Source organism: Juglans regia, chromosome 7 (genome assembly GCF_001411555.2).
Source record: "Juglans regia cultivar Chandler chromosome 7, Walnut 2.0, whole genome shotgun sequence".
Classification (NCBI taxonomy): domain Eukaryota; kingdom Viridiplantae; phylum Streptophyta; class Magnoliopsida; order Fagales; family Juglandaceae; genus Juglans; species Juglans regia.
In genome coordinates this window covers 22,847,210-22,866,285 of record NC_049907.1, presented here as the reverse complement: position 1 = coordinate 22,866,285, position 19,076 = coordinate 22,847,210, and the positions used below count along the sequence as shown (strand labels likewise).

Genomic DNA, 19,076 nt, shown 5'->3' with positions numbered 1-19,076 from the left:
ATAAGTAGTGATCATTTGGAGAGGGGTCCAATTACCAGGCTGTCATAAATTCCCATCAAGGTGCTACATCTATTACCACCTTCCTTTCCCTTCCCTTTATGTCTCTTTCTTTCGCCTAAAGAAGCAGTCGCTTTAACTTCGGTTGGTACCAAAGGAACCTTTTTATGTGGGAGAGAGAGAGAGAGAGAGTATCCTTTTGTTTCACCAACCATTACTGATCATTAAGCCCCAACTTTTACTCTTAACATTTACATGAAACTGCATGTCTCCACAAAATCTGAGCTACTGTTTGGAAACCTGTAAACTATTCCTATCGTTCTCGATCAAAAGCTCCAAAAAAGGGAAAAAAGAACTCTATATTTGAGAAAAGTCTATAGCTCTAGGCCTCTGAATACATTACACCTCACACTTTTTGTTTCTCTTATGTGGGCCAGACCTAAAGTTTTACTACATTTACTAGATTTCTGATGAGATTTCTAAGAGTATTGATATAGGTCTCATGTGTGACATCTTTAAAATTTAATGAATTTGTATTTAAAATCATTACATTTGATTTAACATATATTAAAATCTTTAATTTTGAGCTTCAATACATTTCAGTTTATATCTAAATATGAATACTAACTGTTCACACTTTATAATTATTATTTTATTTATTTAAATTAATGTTTCTCAATTTTGAACCACAATATATTTAAGTTGGAAAATAATAATTTAAGTATCAAATTAAATTATTAATTAACATAGAGTTAGTGTAATTGTAAAATATGAAAAAAATAAATTAAAAATATTATTATTAAAAAATAATATTATATTATTATTTTGACTAATCTAATGGTTAATCCAATGTGGGGTTATGGTTAGGAAAGTTTTGGATTTATGAAAAATATGTACTTTTCATCAATTTTTAAAAATAAATTTGATGAAACCAATGCTAATGCTCTAACCAGTTGTGATTCCTTATGCGGATTGTTAAGTTTTTTCAATGAATATATATATATATATGTAAATAATTTATTATGCATTAAAACATTGTGAAGTAAATAAAATCTTTAAAAGAGTGACGATATTAGCAATTTATCTTTAAAATCTTAGCTGCGAAACTTTATTTTCTGTCCCCTTACTCTTATTTGTTTCTATGTTTATGATAAGAAACTTTCCAAACTTTATTTAAGGGAAGAGAGGAAGCAAGAGCTACTTATATAATATGCAAAATAAAAAGGACATAAATTAAGAAGGTAAAAAACGTATAATATAAAAGACTATTAATTGGTATTAAATGAACTTATCAATTTAATTCATGAATATACAATTTTTTTTTTCCATTCAGTAATTTGAAATTCAAAATAAATTAATCAAAGAATAACATCAACGGAGAATAGTCATGATGTAATAATACCACAGTGAAAATAGTTGATTACAAAGGTTCATAGGAGCAAATATCCCTAATATATATAATAAAAACAAAGATATTTACGGTGCTATATAAAATGTCACTTTCAGGCCCATTTCGACCTTTAAATTGTGATGGCTAGGTTGTTTCTTGGTTTCTCTTAAGTATTCCAAATGGGCAATTAATGGCTGGGGTTGAGAGGTCTCTACTGGTTTCCTTCCATGCCCCCCCAACCTCACTGAAACTGCCCTTTTGGCATGAAAAATGGTCCACTGGTAGGGATATAGATTCATGTCAGAGAAGACAAGACCACAAGCTTACTGTTTAATGGTCTCCATGGCATGATAAAACTACCACATCAGGAGGTGGCTGCTTCAGACTGAGAACTCGTGGAATGCCTGCTTTTCGCATCCAATATTTAAAACACTTCGAAAGGAAGGGGTGGGGGGGGGGGCCATGGACATGCTTCTCTAATCCTCTTGACACGTAAACCAAACAAATTAATGATCTGAAGCTTGAACTGAACTCAGTTTCTTCACTGTTTTATTAAATTTTTTTTTTGGTTGTTGATCTTTCTGTAGTTCAGTTGTCTCTGCGACTGGGGCCCACCATATCCATAGACTACACAGAAACTTCTAAAAAGCCCCATCTCTATGCAGACTCACATCTCCCTTTCCTTTCATCAATACCACAATTTAGAATAGGGGGAATGGATAGCAAATCCATAGCATAGTGCTTGAGTGTGTGTGTGTCTCTGTCTGCTGTGCTCGTAAACATATGCATGTGCTTGTGTTGCTTGGTAGACCAGAAGATGGAAAGTAAATGACAAAGGGAACTAGGAAAAATGAAAGAAAAACACGTCAGATGGATAATATGTGAGAATAAAGGACAAGAATACAAGCAACCGGAAATGTAAGTAGGAATGGATAAAAAGAATTCAATCTTGATATCTTATGAACTTAGGAATCTGAATTGACAAAAAACAATATGAGAACACATACATTGGTAATCACAATTGCTACAAACTGCACGAACCGGATGACCAGTAAAAATATGCTACAACTTTGGAGCTATATCACAAAAACTGTTAGTGGTGCAATACATTTAGGCCAGTAATTTTCATCTATATGTTGCATCGATCGTAACCAGAGAACCATGACGAGGGTTCTGTGGGTTTCGGCAACTCACCTTCTTCGCCATTATAAAATGGTTCAAATTCCTCTCTCCATCTCTGATCACTAGAATTGCGTGTCTCCCCTGCGTCGTATGTGGCAATTTGAGCATCATCATAAGCTGGTTGTGTTGCTTCTCGGGGTAAACGAGATTCTAGGAGAAGTTCATTAAGGGTGCTGATCTCCTTCTCGTGTTTTTTCTTCAATTTATCAATCTGTTTGTGGGCCTTTTCAGTTTCTTGCTCTGCCTCCACAGCTCGCATCTGCATATTTTAGTGAGTCAGTCAATTAATGAGAAATTCCTACTTAGTCTAAGTAGAAAGTCGAGACACAGCTTTTGTTTGGAGCAACATTAGAGCCTTTGCTAACATATGTATACCAAGATCGAAATTTAGCTGTATATATTATGACATTCACCATCGTCCAACATGTTCAAAGGTCACAACATTCAAATACAATGCAATAAGCAGGAATGATTTTTACTATTCTAGCGCATAAGTCGTGTGCACTTCCAAAGCATGAATTCTAGTAACATTTAGTTGAAAGTACATTTATTCTAATATATGTAGAGCTGTTCCATGAGTTTTTACAGGACTACTTTTTGAGTAAACATTAGCACTGTCACTGTTAAAAGTTTAAAAAAAAAAAAAAAAAGGAACTGCAAAATTTATGTCTTATTTAAACAAACTTAAAATAAAATTTTTAGAACAATCGAAAAGATAAGTAAATATCAAAATGGAATGTGAAGTTTAAAAAAATGCACAAATATGTGAATTTTGACAAACAACATAGTAAAATGGAGAGAGTGATGCAGCAAATCTGTTTTAATTTAGAAAAAAGCTTTTATTGTTCTATTGGCTTAAGCGTAATTATGTAACTTGAGGGAGAGAGAGAGGAAGAGAGCACAAACATTATGAGAGATTACAGAATGTGAAAGGCAAGTTAATGTGATTTTGAAGAAGAGAGAAATCAGAAGATGCCATAAACTTTCAAATTTAAGCCAGAAGTGGTATGGCCCCATAACAAGAGTCATAGAGTCAAGTGATGTAACCTTCAATTAAGATGTAAATCTGTCGAACGGTTCCCAATGATTTGATGAAATATTAGTTTACACCAAACCAAAATTATAAATTCAATTTATATATTATACAACAAATGAGTTATGTAGAGATTTCCCTGAAAGGGATGCTTTTGTTTCGCTGCAGCCAATGTGCTTTAGCATAAAACGTTATCTCCTTCCCCTTAAGAATAGAATAGAGGTTAACATAGGGGTTCTAAGCCAAAATTGTTGGATGCTGTGAATAAGAGTGTGGAGGAGGGTGAGGTCTGGCGTTCCAGACCCACAAGGTGCTTGTGTACTTACCAATCAAAGGAAAAGAAGACAATGTTAAGTTGCATTATGAGATGAATATTACCATGTAGCATATGTAATCAATGCATATCAAAACCAAATATGCATCTAAACATATTTTCTTCAATGTGAATCTCAACGACAAAAACTTGTAAAGCATCAATAAAACTAGACCAACAAAAACTCACCTGGGCAGCCGCGACAGCCTCTTCTGCTTCTTTCAGCCGCAAAAGTAATTCTCCGGCAGCCTGCACAGCTTCAGCTGTGTCCCTCAATTGAGCTTGAAGTCCTTTATTCTCATCCCTAAAATATCGCTTCTCCTTCTCTCTTTCCACCCTTAATGCTGAAATTTCAGCAGCAAGAGCATTTATGAACTTGGACTCAGCACCCTTAACTCCTGCTTTAGCAGCTGCTTTCTTGACATCCTCTATTCCTTCCTGGATCTTCCTATGCCTTATAAGCAACTGAATATGTTTCTCTTCCAAATCTGCATACTGTTCAAGAATGCGTGCATGCCCCTCTATAGCCATATGCATTGCTTCCTTCAGCTCTTCGGCACATTTCCTCTCAGTATCTAGTTCTTGCTTCCTCTTTTCTGCTAGTGATCTGCTAGCTTCAAGTTCAAGTCTCAATTCCTCAGAAAGAGAGATCCATCTGCTCTCTGCCTCTGTCCAACGAATGCTTTCCCGTTCAAGTTTCTCCTCAGCACTCTCAGTCGACTCAGGAATCGTAGTAAGAGGTGGAGCCGATTGAGTTTCACATGAATAAGTCAATTGAAGTAGTGGATTTTTTCGACATGCTGTGGATGAAGTATCTATGTAAAATTGTAGTTGGTTTCTTAAATCTTGAATCTCTTCCACCAACACTTCTCTCTCACCCATATCATAGAAATTCCGATAATGTTCCAGCTCATCTTGAACTCGTTTTAACTCAATTTTGGTCCTTAAAACTTCAGGATGATTCTCATATTTCTCCTTGAAAATCTGTGGAAAAGAGGTTAAAAAACATGCCCACAGTCTACTGAAAAGAAAACTTTGAGAACAAATTTATACCTTGTGCTCCTCTGTGAGTGACAGTAGCTCTTCCTCCATGAACTCCTCTGTGGGTAAAACGCCATCCATAAGGTTCTCGAGGCGAAGGATTTTATCCTCCCTTGTCTGTGCTATTATGGCATTGCATTCCCTCTCATGCTTGTATTGTTGCACCTGTAAATGACCAAAAGAAAAGGTCATGCCAACACCAAAAGAAAAATATTGGTTACAGTTGTCTATAAATAAAACTTGAAAGAGACTCACCAAACGGTTAAGCTGCACAATTTCAGAGGTTTTCTTAGCACAGAAATCTTCTAGTGCCATTTCTCTCCTAATAGCTCCTGCCAAAACCTTCTCCACTGCCTGCATAATAGAGAATGAAAAGGGTTGATTAACTCATGCATACAAACAGCCCAGAATGATATTTGGAAATCCAGCTGTCCTTAAACTTGCCTTGGTAACTTGCTTCTTTAATTTTTCAGCAGACTCTGCACTATCAACAGGTACTAGCTGTAGGTTTGAACCGTCATCGGTCTCTTTGACCCCTAGCTGCATTCTATTCTTGCAACTAGTACACATAAATTCAACTGAATCTTCTTCTAGTATATCACCAGGAAAAGTTTGCACACCCACATCAACTTTGTCAACCAGAGAAATTGGCTTAGATTCTGCAGGTTTGAATGAAAACCTGAACGCTGACCGCCTTAGAGCTGAACTTTGGCGATGGCTATCAATAATTTCAAGGCCATGACGGATGCTTGCAGCCAAATGTTCAGTTGGTGAAATAAAGTTCTTACTTTTTTCTGTGGACATAGTATTAATGCTGCTTCTCGTGGATTTCTTGAAAGATATATGAGCAGCCTCAGGGACTAACATACTGTCATCCTGAAGATCTTTCTGTGAAGCAGTCAGCATTGATGAAGTCCTCAAGCTTTTCCTGCTGGTGGCGATTCTGGGCGAAACACTTGGAGCTGGAGACTTAAGTATTGGGGAGACATCAGATGGAACTATGCTTAAGCTAGGAGGAGATACACAATTCACTGAGCCATTTGAAAAATCATTTGGTGCATCTGCACTGGAAATGCCGACAGAAACTTCATTAAGATGATCTGTGACTGAGGAAGAATTATCCATTACATTTTTGCTTGGTGATTCTTTGTTTAGCAGTTTACTGACAGATGAGCTAAGTATACTTTTCCCCTCAGTGGGCTGCCAATAGGAATCCCCATCAAGTGTGTTTCTTTCTCTGTTGTTTTCCTCTAGGAGACTATGACAAGCCAGCACATTAACATCAGAAGAACATGAAGTGTCTTTAACAGGATCTGCACAATCAACTATCATTATCTTATCATGTTCAGATGCTCCTTCCATATTAACATCTGTATCCTCAGAACTTTGTTCCTTGATACATCCACCTCCAGATGTGCAGCACTCGGGCTCATTAAAACTTATATCTTCAGAAGTCACAAGTTGCAAGTCTGAATCTACAGTTTTTGTTTTCCCTAGATCAATCCTACTGTTAGCTTCGCTGCTGGCTATTTGCTCATCCACTCGAACACAGAGCCTCTCAACAGCTTCCTCATCAATTTCCATCTCCTCATCACCATCATCGTCAACATGATGTAATGTCGTTGGACAACTGAGGCTAGACTTTAGTAGACTCAAACTTCTACGAATCCATGCTGCTGAATGACCTCCATTTGAGTCGATGGGGTATCCGCGGTTGGACTTATATCTATCTAGTTCATCCTGTTGAAATCATCTACTTAAGTCAGATTTATGAGTTTAATTTGGCATAATGGAGAAACACACAGAATTATTACGAATAAAAATATACCCTCAGCTGCCGTATCACTTCTCGCAAGTGATTCACATCATTCTGCATTACTTCATTAACAACTGCCTTGTTCTTAATAGCCTTGGCACGCTGTGCAAATCTCAATGTACTAAAAGTTTCACTCTTACAACTGCAATGTTGAGCCAAGAGAACTTCCATTTGACAAACAGAGAAGAAACAAGACTACTATGAAGAAAGAAGGGGACAGCAGTATTACCTTTGAGATGGAGAAATAGCACAAACCATTGCTAATTTTGCATTTCCCCCAAGAGATTCCTGCAATAAGAATGTCAACCTGGAGTCTCTATAGGGGATATGCCTTTGCTTTCCTGTTTGAGAAACTTCAGCAAGAATGTTGATTAAATTTCTGCACTCCAGCAATTGAACCCAATTAGAAAAGATAGTCAAATAAAGACATAGGGGTGGCACAAAATCTGTGTAAATTTAGATTTAGACAAAATAAATGTGGCACTGTCATTGGCACTAATTATTGGAAGAATATGGCTTTACTGCCGAAAACTACAACAGTTGTCCTTCCTTTTTGCCCTTCCAATTCAGCATGACATAGGCCTTTTATCTGTTCAGCTCTGAATTATATGCCAGTAACAGAAGATAGTAACACCATGACATTTAGGAGACGTTTGGATTCGCAAGTCATCTCAGCTCATCTCAACTCATCTCAACTCATCTCACTACTATTCAGCAACTTTAACTCACAAATCTCACTATTATTCACAACTCATCTCATTACTATTCACAATCCATCTCAACTCATCTCAAGTCATCTTCGAATCCAAACGTCTCCTTAGTGTATCACTTCTATAAAAATCCTGCTTTGGCTGCGAGCAAGTACCATGGGCAAATTGCTAAAAGTGCAAATTCAGATAACGTGGATTTCTCGAAAAGTTGTAAAACTAACTATATGCATATGACACATTGATTACCTTTCATCCCTGATTTATCTACAACAATCTTTCAATGTTTCCCTTGTACTCTCTGACCCTCTGATTCTAGATACCACCACCAATTAATTGGCTCAAAAGAGCTAAATTCCTAATCCATTGAGGGGAGCTATACTCTGACTGTAAACTTTCAGTACAAAAACTTCCATGCAGAAAAAATCTTTGTTGATTCTGATATTTGTAACAATCAATAGCTTCAGGAAGAAATAAAGGGGGATAAATTTTTGCGTTAATCCATGCCAAAGACAAATTGTGTCATTATCCTATTCCAAAATCTCAGTCCTATAACCCCTATTCTACTAAAACGTTTATGCTCCTGCCCTTTGACCATTATGTTATGTTTGTCACTTCAATTTATCTGCTAATCGTATAAATAAGTTGTCAACTTCCTTTCTCATTCCATCACTTAGTTTTACATATTTAATATAAAATCCAGTGATTTTAAGTGTACTAGATGAAGCAAATCTTTGCATGTTACACATTAATATTTACATTTTCCAAATTTAAGTATTTATATTCTCCGAGAAAATTATATTTTTGTGTATTCTGGCTGGCTAAATTTTATAATCCAAAGCAATTAGATCGGCTTATAAAAGTAACAATAGAAGGCACCTAACTTGGCTTCTGAGAACAATGAATTTCTAGGGGCACTTTGTGTGGCTTGATAGCTTACATATTTTATAAATCCTATTTGGAGATTTATTTTAATTATTATTGATGTTTTCAAAACATTTATTATTTATGTCTCTTGAACGGTGGGATTTCTAGTTTGTATACTTCTAGTGTATTAGGCCTACACACTGTTGATGGACGAGAGGATTCACTATTTATAATATTTGAAATTTTGTTTGGTGCCATGGTACATATTTATTGGAGTGTATACAGCTCTGACTTATCTTTGGAGGACCCCAAGTATTGCCCCAAGAGAGAAATTTCTCTTCATTTTTTTCAAGGACTTTTATATAGGTTTCTTAGAAGTGATGATTTTACCTTGCATGTATCCTGGGAATGACATCTTTTCCATGTTCAAGTTCATTCTCCACTTTAGTTTCTTTTTAATTATTACTAATATTTTCCCTTCTTCACTATCTTCAAAAACTAACTTGTCCTATATTTTCCATTACTCTTCATCTAACATTGCATCTCCTTCAGCATAGTAGAGTGTTGGTAACAGCATGCTTAAGTGCAAAGCACCAAGGCTGAAGCGCTTCACTTTTTTGAATAAAAACATAAAATATCAGGGTTGCAGATCTTTTGATAGCAACAGGAAGATAATTTCTCATAAACGGGGGAACGACTTTAACTTTGCCCATTAACTAAGATAATATTAATTAAGTTAATTAAATGCTATGTGAGTATGAAATTTGAAATAGCTCTAAAAGTGAATAAATACTAATTGGTGAAATATAACCAAAGTGCACTTGACATGAAACAAAATATGCAAGAAGATATTTTAAACCATACCCAAGCTGTGAGAGTGATCGATTAATATTGCCTGCTTCCTTTAGACGTTCTCCTGCTGCACCAGTTAACTTTTGTCGCTCTGAACCGGCTAGATCAACAAGATTTATTCTGCTTGTTTTGAAGCTGCTTAAGCCATCAGCCTTGCTCCAGAAAAATAATGGTTTACATAAGATCCTTTCAGCAAATATGTGATCCCATAACAATAAAGAAACAGAGGTATTTATAATTTCTGTTGTTTGTCAAAGAGGCTCAACCCAAGAGCTATATGTGCAAGGAAATGGGCCAACCAATGTTGTCAAAGGTGATCAGGCACTTGGGCCAAGCAAGGTACCACCAAAGCACCATTGTAGCCCTGAGGAAAGATGCCTTTAGTGAGGTGCTCACCTCCAATAAATGTGGCTTTGATGCCCAGACAAGCACCTTATATAAAGTTCCAGTGGCTTGAGGCAACCGCCTCTCTAAAAGCTACCATATTTAAATGTGGACAGAACAATAATTTAGTGAAATGGCTTCTAAAACTTAAGTAAAGGAACAATTTCGTCATGAGGAAAGATTTCCTATGAATCTATAAATGTGGTTGTTTGGAGGGTCTTAACCAAAGGTCAACAAGCAAAGAAAATTAGAAAAAAAAACTGCATTACCATTTTATAGACCAGCTCTTACTTAAAAAAAAAAAAAAAAAAATAGACCAGCTCTTATCCATTTAGCACAGCTCACTTTAGATATTCCAATGCATCAAATAGATAACATTTCATTTTCACAACATGTATGCTAATTATCTCTAGAACCTTGTTAAGGGAATAAGTTTACTTAGAAAAAAATGTCTAGAACTTGATACTTTTAGCCAATGCCTTTTTGGCACTTCATGTCTTAAGAATGCAGACACTGGGTGCCTTGAGGTCCACTTTTGCATTTGACAATATTGGAGCCAACAATATGTATTAATCACATTGACGCCTAAAATTCCCATTAAGGGCAGGCCTGTTTAATAACCAAGAACCAATACAGGGACATGCAATCACATACCAAAAGATCTAAAGGAGTTTCACATGATCTGAACCAACAACAAATATCAAGAACACTAACACCAAACATATAATCTAGACATTTTTGTCACATTTCTAATCAGCAAATTCTCTATAGAATGCTGGCATGAAAAACTTCACAAAATATTACTTTACTTGGCTAAAAAAATCTAGTGATTCTTATTTGTAAAATATTTATGAAAACAATTTATAGAATGCCTCTAACAGACATATCCTAACCACATTAGTGTATTTCATAGTAGATTATAAATAGCAATTAAGTACCCAATAATCTCAATAGTGGATACTATTACCTTGCATCTGGATTCAACAACACAAGTGAATACAGTATGCGAGCGGGAACTCTCAGCATTTATACTAGTTGCACCTGTCCTCCTATTTGACATCCCCTGCATAATTTATTCAGTGTTTGTAAATATGATGCCTGAATATAATCAATCCACAATACAAGCTGATTTTTAAAATATAACCCATCGTATCAAATTTGAAAGGCTGAAAATGAGGAAATCACATGGAGACTAATTATAAAAATGTATGAATTGTTAGCTTAAAAACTTTCTAAGTAAAATTCAAATTTTTTATATTAATCTTGCTAGTGGCTGGCCTTATGTGTACACCCCTCAACATAAGGAAAGAGTCTGGATACAAGGCATGCACTTCATGTGAACCTTAGACCTCGTCATTCACATGAGGATCAGATGCCTGTGCCCTAGACCTCGTCATTCACATTAGGGTGCTTGAGGCCAAAGCCACTGAACTTTTGAATCCTTGAATGTTTCGAAGTGAAGAAGTAAATATTAATTTGTCTTCGTTAAGCAGGATAACCTACTTGGTGAACTTTTGACTGTCATTCCTACTTGTTAATCAATACTTCTATCCAATATTGGTTGTGCAATACTCCATCTTGGAATGTTCCTAAATATTTTCCATATAATGTAAAATTGTAATACACCCTTTATTTATTGAAAACTCAATGGCTTAAATTCTTTGGTAAGTTTGCTTGAGTTTTTTGGGAGCGCTGTCTTGAAAACTCATACTTGAAAGATCACGTAGAAAATGATGTCCCTTAAAAAGTTTGATTTCCTAAGATGGAAAAAAACATGTTACACTCCATACATTCTTTCCATCATAATGCTGGCACAAGTTCCAAAATATTGCAACTCCTTGATTGGGAAAAGAACCTTCAATTACATGATTCAAATCTCTAATTTAGGTCATTATGTCCCCCTTTTTCAATTATATGTAATTTAGGGTGCTAAAATGCAGCGGTTAATCTTATTCAAAACTACATCACAGGCCAAGAAGATTGTAACAACCCGATCCTAAGTTTAGGAATATAAGTTTTATGTATTTTTTTAAATTAGCACAAGTATTCTTCTAAAATTATAAATTAGTATTTTAAGTAATTTAAATACTATGATTTATTGATTATAGTGCTTAACAAAATATTTGTTTGACTATCTTTTAGATCTGAATTTAGTTAAGTAAGATATTAGTACGTGTTTGTTTCCAAACAAATTTAGTGATAGTTATTATTGTATATAGGTCTCAAGTTACAAAGTGTTATTCAAGAAGAAGCGCAGCGAGGTAAGTAATTTGATCATAAATTAGAATCATCACAGTTTAGCTTATATATAAGTATTATTCAAGCCAGTTCATTGACAACCATTATTTATGAACCACTCATATCATATGCAAACATGTCATCCAGCATAGCATACGATCATGTCATTCCGCATCACGTTTCAGATTCAGAAATTATAATTATGTATGTATTATGTCATGCATCTCAAGTGTATAAGACACGTAAGCCATCTTAAATTCAAGTGTAAGATAAGTTCAGATCAGTTAATAAGATGGTCATTCAGATGCATGGTACCAATGCAGTTCAGTTCAGGGTGGATGTGCAAGCCACGAACTCAGTCGTGGTCCACCATAGTATGCTAGAATACTATCAGCGGTTCCCCCTGCTGCAGCGGGATGTGGGGCCAGTGCACAACCTTGCACACAGGGTTAAGTGTGTTGGCCAGTCAGATAAATCAATTAAATTAGTTAAATCAGTCAGATCAGTCGGTTAATTCAGTTAAATCAGTCATACATAGCATAAGCATCAGTATGAACAGACGTGATTTTAAGCTCAGCATGAAAATTGTTATGAAAATCTTATGTTTATTACGTTTACGTTGTAATAGATTTCTTACTGAGTCATCGATTCATTTTAGTTTGTTTTCATGTTTTTTAACTACCCAGGTGAAGATGATGATTACGAGCAGGCAAGCCAGGAGTAGAATGAACATTTATTTTTAGTTCAGACTTTCTAAAATAAAACATATTTTTATGACATGAATTTATTCAGTTTATTCATTTAATGTTTTTAGAAAACATTTTTATTAGACAGTTTTTCTACAAAATAAATCCTAAGTTCATTTTATTAAATATGAGATCTCTTGCCGGGTTTATTTTATGAAAAATACGTAACACACCTATCCTACGGGAATGGGTGTGTTACAATTTGGTATCAGAGCCAGGTTGATTCTGTAGACTTTTTGAAAAAAAAAAAAAAACTTTTTATAAATTTTTCTGAAGAAAATGTTAAGTTACCTAGTGCTCCTAGCCTGCTCGTGAGTAATCAAGGTTTGTTTTTATTTAGGGTTGAATATTTTATGATTTTTACTAGTTAGAACCATCATTGTAGTTTAGTTATTTTTTTTATGTCAATATTGAAATATTAGTTAATGGTTAATTTAGATTATGGCACATGACTCTAGGAATTTCATGTCGCATGGATATCTAGAATTTTATGAGAATTATGTGTGCCAGAGTTACATGTCAATATATTTGGTTATGACAGTGTAATTGATTGAAGGAAGGTGAAGTTTGGAAACTTTTGTTTTAAGATTGATAGTGTATCTTGTTTACGAGAATGGATGGAGATGACTTGCATTTGATGGAGTCTTATTTAAGAAAATTAGGGAATGTGTTAGTTGATTTTGGAGTTATGACATAGATTTACATATGGTGTTTGATATTTCGCAATGTCTAATAGAAGGTATATTATAGGTGATATGATTCTCTCGCCTAGCATGAATGGTGAACAAAAGATCTTTGGAAAATGTCGTATCGCGGAATTATTTAGCAATAGACTATTGAAAGAAATTGTGAAGTCAATATATTTTTGAGGTATGAGAATTTAAGGTTTACGAATAGAAGATGATTTAAGTACACGTATGCCTTAGACATGCACATTAAAGTTTAATGATTGGGTCGGCATTATTAGAGAATACTACGAGATGTCGAGGTTTGATCTGGAAGCGTAATTGATGTTGCTATGCTTATAATTGGAGATGTAGGCCCATAACCATAGGCACATGATCATTGTGGTTTGTTTTAAGAATTTTAGAATCGAGATATTATTAACAGGTTCTTGATGAATCTTGTTGTCGAGGTATACACTTAGGTTTGTATTGTACTTCTAAAGCATGGGATCATTGACAACAAGTGCACGTGTAAAAGGTTTAGGAGAATATGCGAGATTTAGGGATGAATAAATGAAGTTTAAAATTTGAAATGTTAAGCTCGACTAAATGATCGAAGATCTAAAATAGAAACATGAAAAGAATGCGATGGACAAGTATGTAAGTTACTTCAGGTATTAGCGAATTCCGAGGACGGAATTTTTATAAGGAGGGGAGTTTGTAACAACCAGATCCTAAGTTTAGGTCATAATATAAGTTTTATGTATTTTTTTAAATTAGCCCAAGTATTCTTCTAAAATTATAAATTAGTATTTTAAGTAATTTAAATACTATGATTTATTGATTATAGTGCTTAACAAAATATTTGTTTGACTATCTTTTAGATTCTGAATTTAGTTAAGTAAGATATTAGTACGTGTTTGTTTCCAAACAAATTTAGTGATAGTTATTATTGTATATAGGTCTCAAGTTACAAAGTGTTATTCAAGAAGAAGCGCAGCGAGGTAAGTAATTTGATCATAAATTAGGATCATCACAGTTTAGCTTATATATAAGTATTATTCAAGCCAGTTCATTGACAGCCATTATTTATGAACCACTCATGTCATATGCAAACATGTCATCCAGCATAGCATACGATCATGTCATTCTGCATCATGTTTCAGATTCATAAATTATAATTATGTATGTATTATGCCATGCATCTCATGTGTATAAGACATGTAAGCCATCTTAAATTCAAGTGTAAGATAAGTTCAGATCAGTTAATAAGATGGCCATTCAGATGCATGGTACCAATGCAATTCAATTCAGGGTGGATGTGCAAGCCACAAACTCAGTCGTGGTCCACCATAGTATGCTAGAATACTATCAGCGGTTCCCCTTGCTGCAGCGGGATGTGGGGCTGGTGTACAACTTTGCACACAGGGTTAAGTGTGTTGGCCAGTCAGATAAATCACTTAAATTAGTCAGATCAGTCAGTTAAATCAGTCATACATAGCATAAGCACTAGTATGAATAGACATGATTTTAAACACAGCATGAAAATTGTTATGAAAATCTTATATTTATTACGTTTACGTTGTGATAGATTTCTTACTGAGTCATCGACTCATTTTAGTTTGTTTTCATGTTTTTTAACTACTCAGGTGAAGATGATGATTACAAGCAGGCAGGCCAGGAGTAGAACGAGCATTTATTTTTAGTTCAGACTTTCTAAAATAAAACATGTTTTTATGACATGAATTTATTCAATTTATTCATTTAATGTTTTTAGAAAACATTTTTATTAGACAGTTTTTCTACAAAATAAATCTTAAGTTCATTTTATTAAATATGAGATCTCTTGTCGGGTTTATTTTATGAAAAATACGTGACACACCTATCCTACGGGAAGGAGGGTGTTACAAAGATAAACACCACCGTGATCTTCAATTAATGCATTTTGTTTACACCCTCTTTTGGTTCATTTAGAAATAGAGCCTGTGTCTGAGATTGCCATTTCTACAGTTTTGATTTCTAATGGAACAGTCTGCAAAGACGAAATTTGAAAAACAAAGAAAAAGAAAAAATTACTCATAAAGTATAAAAAATTTTCCGCAACAAAAGGCTCTTAATATATTGAAATAAATGACAATGAAAGGATTTCCACCATTTGACAGTCTACTCTGACAAACTTCTCTTGTAGTAACAAGCACATGTAGAGTTACCTAACTCAACATGATGTCAACCCTTTAAAAATTTTCCATGTAACTGATCCTTAACAAAAACTAGTGTCTTGGAGGCAATTGTCAAGATATAAATTTATCAAACTAAAAACATACTAACAAAATGAAATTATATAATGATTGGAAATGCACATGCGGTTGTATGGTCCAGTGATTTTGTACTCGACAAAAGTGCAAGAACAGGTCACAAAGTATGCTGCCTATCGTTTCTCCTTTTGGGTATAGTAACAGTTAAATTATGAGGGCCACATTAAGATAAATATTCATGCTATGCCTACAATAGGAGAAGTATATTAAAGAGAGAACCTTTATCAAGAGTTGAGTCACATCCTTCATTGTACGTACAGACTCCTCTTTGAGATTTTCGACATAGACACCAGATTTAACATCTTCTCTTATCTGGGAGAAGAAGGCAACAAAAGACCAAAGAAGACAAGGTTTATAGCAGCAAAAAAACTTAAAAAAAGATATACATGAAGATGAAATGATAAAAAATTCCTTTTACCTGGAGATTTCTTTGATTTGGATCCAACAAATCTGTAATTTGCTCGTTGTAAATCTGCAAAAAAAAAAAAAAAAATCAAGTGGCATAAGCTTACAAGCATAGTTAGGTCAAGCATACCAAAAGTATTTACGATCACTCAACCTCAAGAAAAGAACAGCAACACTGATACTCGAGTTGTTTATCGGCATGCTTGATTTGCTCCTATAAAGGAAACACAAAAGCACCAATTAGGACCATTGTTCTACAATACAATTTAACCTTCAATGATTTAAATGAAGTACAGCATAGCTCACCTCATTTATGCGGGAAAAGAGTCGCTCAAAAACACGGGGAGTTAACCCTTGTTGATCGCTGGACAATTTTTCTTCCAACAAGGCATTGGCTGGACCCCAAATAGTATATGTCTTTCCGCTTCCCGTCTAAAGAAATCAAATTTTCAGATACATGGAGAACATTAATAGGAGCATTATACTTGAAATAGTAATGAAATCAGAAAAGAAACAACGAAAACTGAAAGATACCTGCCCATACGCAAATACAGAACTATTGAATCCAGCCAAACAATTTTCAACAAGGGGTGCTCCTACAAGCTCGAAGATATCTTGCTGAAAATAAAATAGAATTATTTAGCATTCAACACCAACGAACATTCTAAAAGCCTGAAAATAATCTCATCAATATAGATCATGCCTGCGTTGCCTCAATGTCTGCGACTGAGTCAAATGTGAAAGTTTGTCCATTAATTGATAATGAATCACTGGAAGTTTTCTGAACTATCACATCCCCTTCATCCCTATCCTCATGTGGCGGCCGCATTCTGACCACAACCTGAAATTTGTGACAGTATCCTCCACAATCAGTGAGATTCAAATGCCATGTTCAGCTAATGAGAAAATGTAGTAAATAAAGACATCAAAATTTATGAGCATGGGCGTTCCTAAAACAAAAATCATTGCTGAGTTAGTCCTAATAGATGCATTTAATATAATTAAGCTGCGTTGGTTATCATTAAAGAACCAAAATGAACTTCACGAAACATGGCTTACCGATATGTTGAGGTGTCGTCTTCATTTGTTAAAAAACCAGATTAGCATAAAATTTAAAATATGAGATTTACACCCTCTTACTATATTTGTCAACTACAAAACGAAGGCCAAAGAACACAAAATACAAGCTTTTCTCTTTTATTTTCGTTTATATTCTTTTTCTCCACTTTCAAAGCAGCCAAACGTGAATTTGATTCCACTATAGGTGACATGACATACTCGACTTCTGTAAACCAGAATTTCTATGCGTAATTATTGATATTATATCCATTTCTCTGCAACCAAACAGCTCGATCAGAAGCCACACTAAACATTTAGAATTCATAAATAAGACGAGCTGTAGAAAGATTACTTTAAATTAATTATGTGGCTTTACATTTTCTCAGTGACCACACAAACTAGATCCAGATTTTCTCGGCAGCCAAAAGATTACTAGAAACCGAATTGAAACCAAAACCCTCGAGTGACAACAAGGAATACCTTGACGCCAGAATCCGAAGGCCCGAGCACCGAATTCTCAGGCAGAGTCTCCATGCTGAGCTTTCGCTTGAGAGGATTTGAAGACGGCGGCCTTGGCGGAAGCGGACTCTTCAACTTGGCCGGGGACTGCTTCGGATCACACGTCATCACGTTTGGATCCGAGGGCGGGGCATTTTCCTTGGCCGATTTCTGCTTCCTCGACGGCCTAGGCTTGGCCGAGCTAGGGCTGGCGGACGACGGTGGGTCCGTGGAATGCGTCTCCCTCAAGATCGGGTTCCTCGGTTGCATGAAGTGCTTCATTGTTAGCACAAATCACAGAGAAGTCCAGAGAGAGAGAGAGAGAGACAGAAAGCGTAGGGTTTGGGGAGACAAGGAAGCGAAGGAGAAGGGTGGGGAAGAGAGAGAGAGAGAGATGTAGCCGTTGTAAGAGGGGGAGGGGAGGGAATTTGAATTGGGGGAAATGTGAAAAGCACGTGTGTAGGGCCTTTGTCATTTATGCCGTGGTTTTCGTTTTGTTGTTTATATCAAGATATGATAGCAACGAGGGAAATAAACAAAACATTTTTTTGAATTTGTGTTGGATCTGGAGCGTTTTCAATCCTTCCTTACGCTTGTTTATAAAATACGGACAGACTTGTGATATTTTCGGACGAATAATTTTTCAATGACAAATCATTTCATCTATATTTCATAAATACTTTATATTTTTTCTTTACTTCCATTGTATTTAATTAAATATGACCAATAACTCAACTAAAATAGGGTTAATTTTCATTCTAAAAATAATTTAAGTGTGTTTTTTTTTTTAATTTAGATAAAAGAGAAACTTTGTTGGTACTCAAGAAGAATAGTCAGCAAAGAAAAATAGTTGATAAATTATTAAAAATAATGAGATTTAAAAAAAGAGAGAGAATGAAAGGCATATATAAAGTTACAAAGAAATTAAAATTATATAAATTTTTTTTAGATTTCAAAATTATTACATGAATGTAATCTAGACTTAAAATTTATAAAAATGTCGTCCAAATTCAAAAAAATTACAAAATTGTAATTAAAACAGTTGGAACAAGGATGTGGTCAGGAATGCAAATTCTAGCCAAAATGACCAGAATAGGTTTGAATCGGCCAAAATTTGGAAAGAAACGGAATGAATATATATATAGTATATTGGGTACTACACTGTAACGGAAAATTATGACCGTTCTAGCTAGACCGAAACAGAATTTAAAACCATAGCTCAGATTATCCTGGTCATGTTGGATGACATCAACCACCGTTTTGCTTCTCCCTCCAGTCCCACCATCTAACAACCCAACTCAATGCAGAACATGACAGTCACATAAGCACCCAAATATTCAGTAGGTTTTGGTGACCAAAGAACTTGTCTTGAAGATTGTTAGTAGCCTAGACTACCTGACCCTCTTGATTTTGAATAACAATACCAATTCCCATTCTCCTCCCTCTTTCCATATATTTGAAAAAGAAAAGTTATTAAAAATTTTCTATAGATAACTTCACTTAATCGAATAAAAAACATGCCTCAAAATTTCTCAAACAATGTCAAATTTTCATTAGCCAAATACATG

General features: G+C 35.0%; 1 protein-coding gene across 1 annotated transcript; it reads right to left on the bottom strand.

The window, feature by feature from the left end:
• Positions 1-2,320: 2,320 nt before the first annotated feature.
• LOC108996686 (kinesin-like protein KIN-12B) lies at positions 2,321-17,958 on the bottom strand. The gene is made up of 16 exons (XM_018972709.2): positions 17,491-17,958; positions 16,655-16,792; positions 16,486-16,569; positions 16,258-16,383; positions 16,106-16,165; positions 15,965-16,018; positions 15,766-15,858; positions 10,550-10,645; positions 9,211-9,350; positions 7,002-7,151; positions 6,785-6,914; positions 5,401-6,696; positions 5,212-5,310; positions 4,969-5,121; positions 4,105-4,899; positions 2,321-2,828 (listed from the first exon to the last, which is right to left on the bottom strand). The coding sequence occupies exons 1-16, from the start codon at positions 17,788-17,790 to the stop codon at positions 2,517-2,519; spliced, it is 4,026 nt and encodes a 1,341-aa protein (XP_018828254.1). The 5' UTR covers positions 17,791-17,958; the 3' UTR covers positions 2,321-2,516.
• Positions 17,959-19,076: the final 1,118 nt, after the last annotated feature.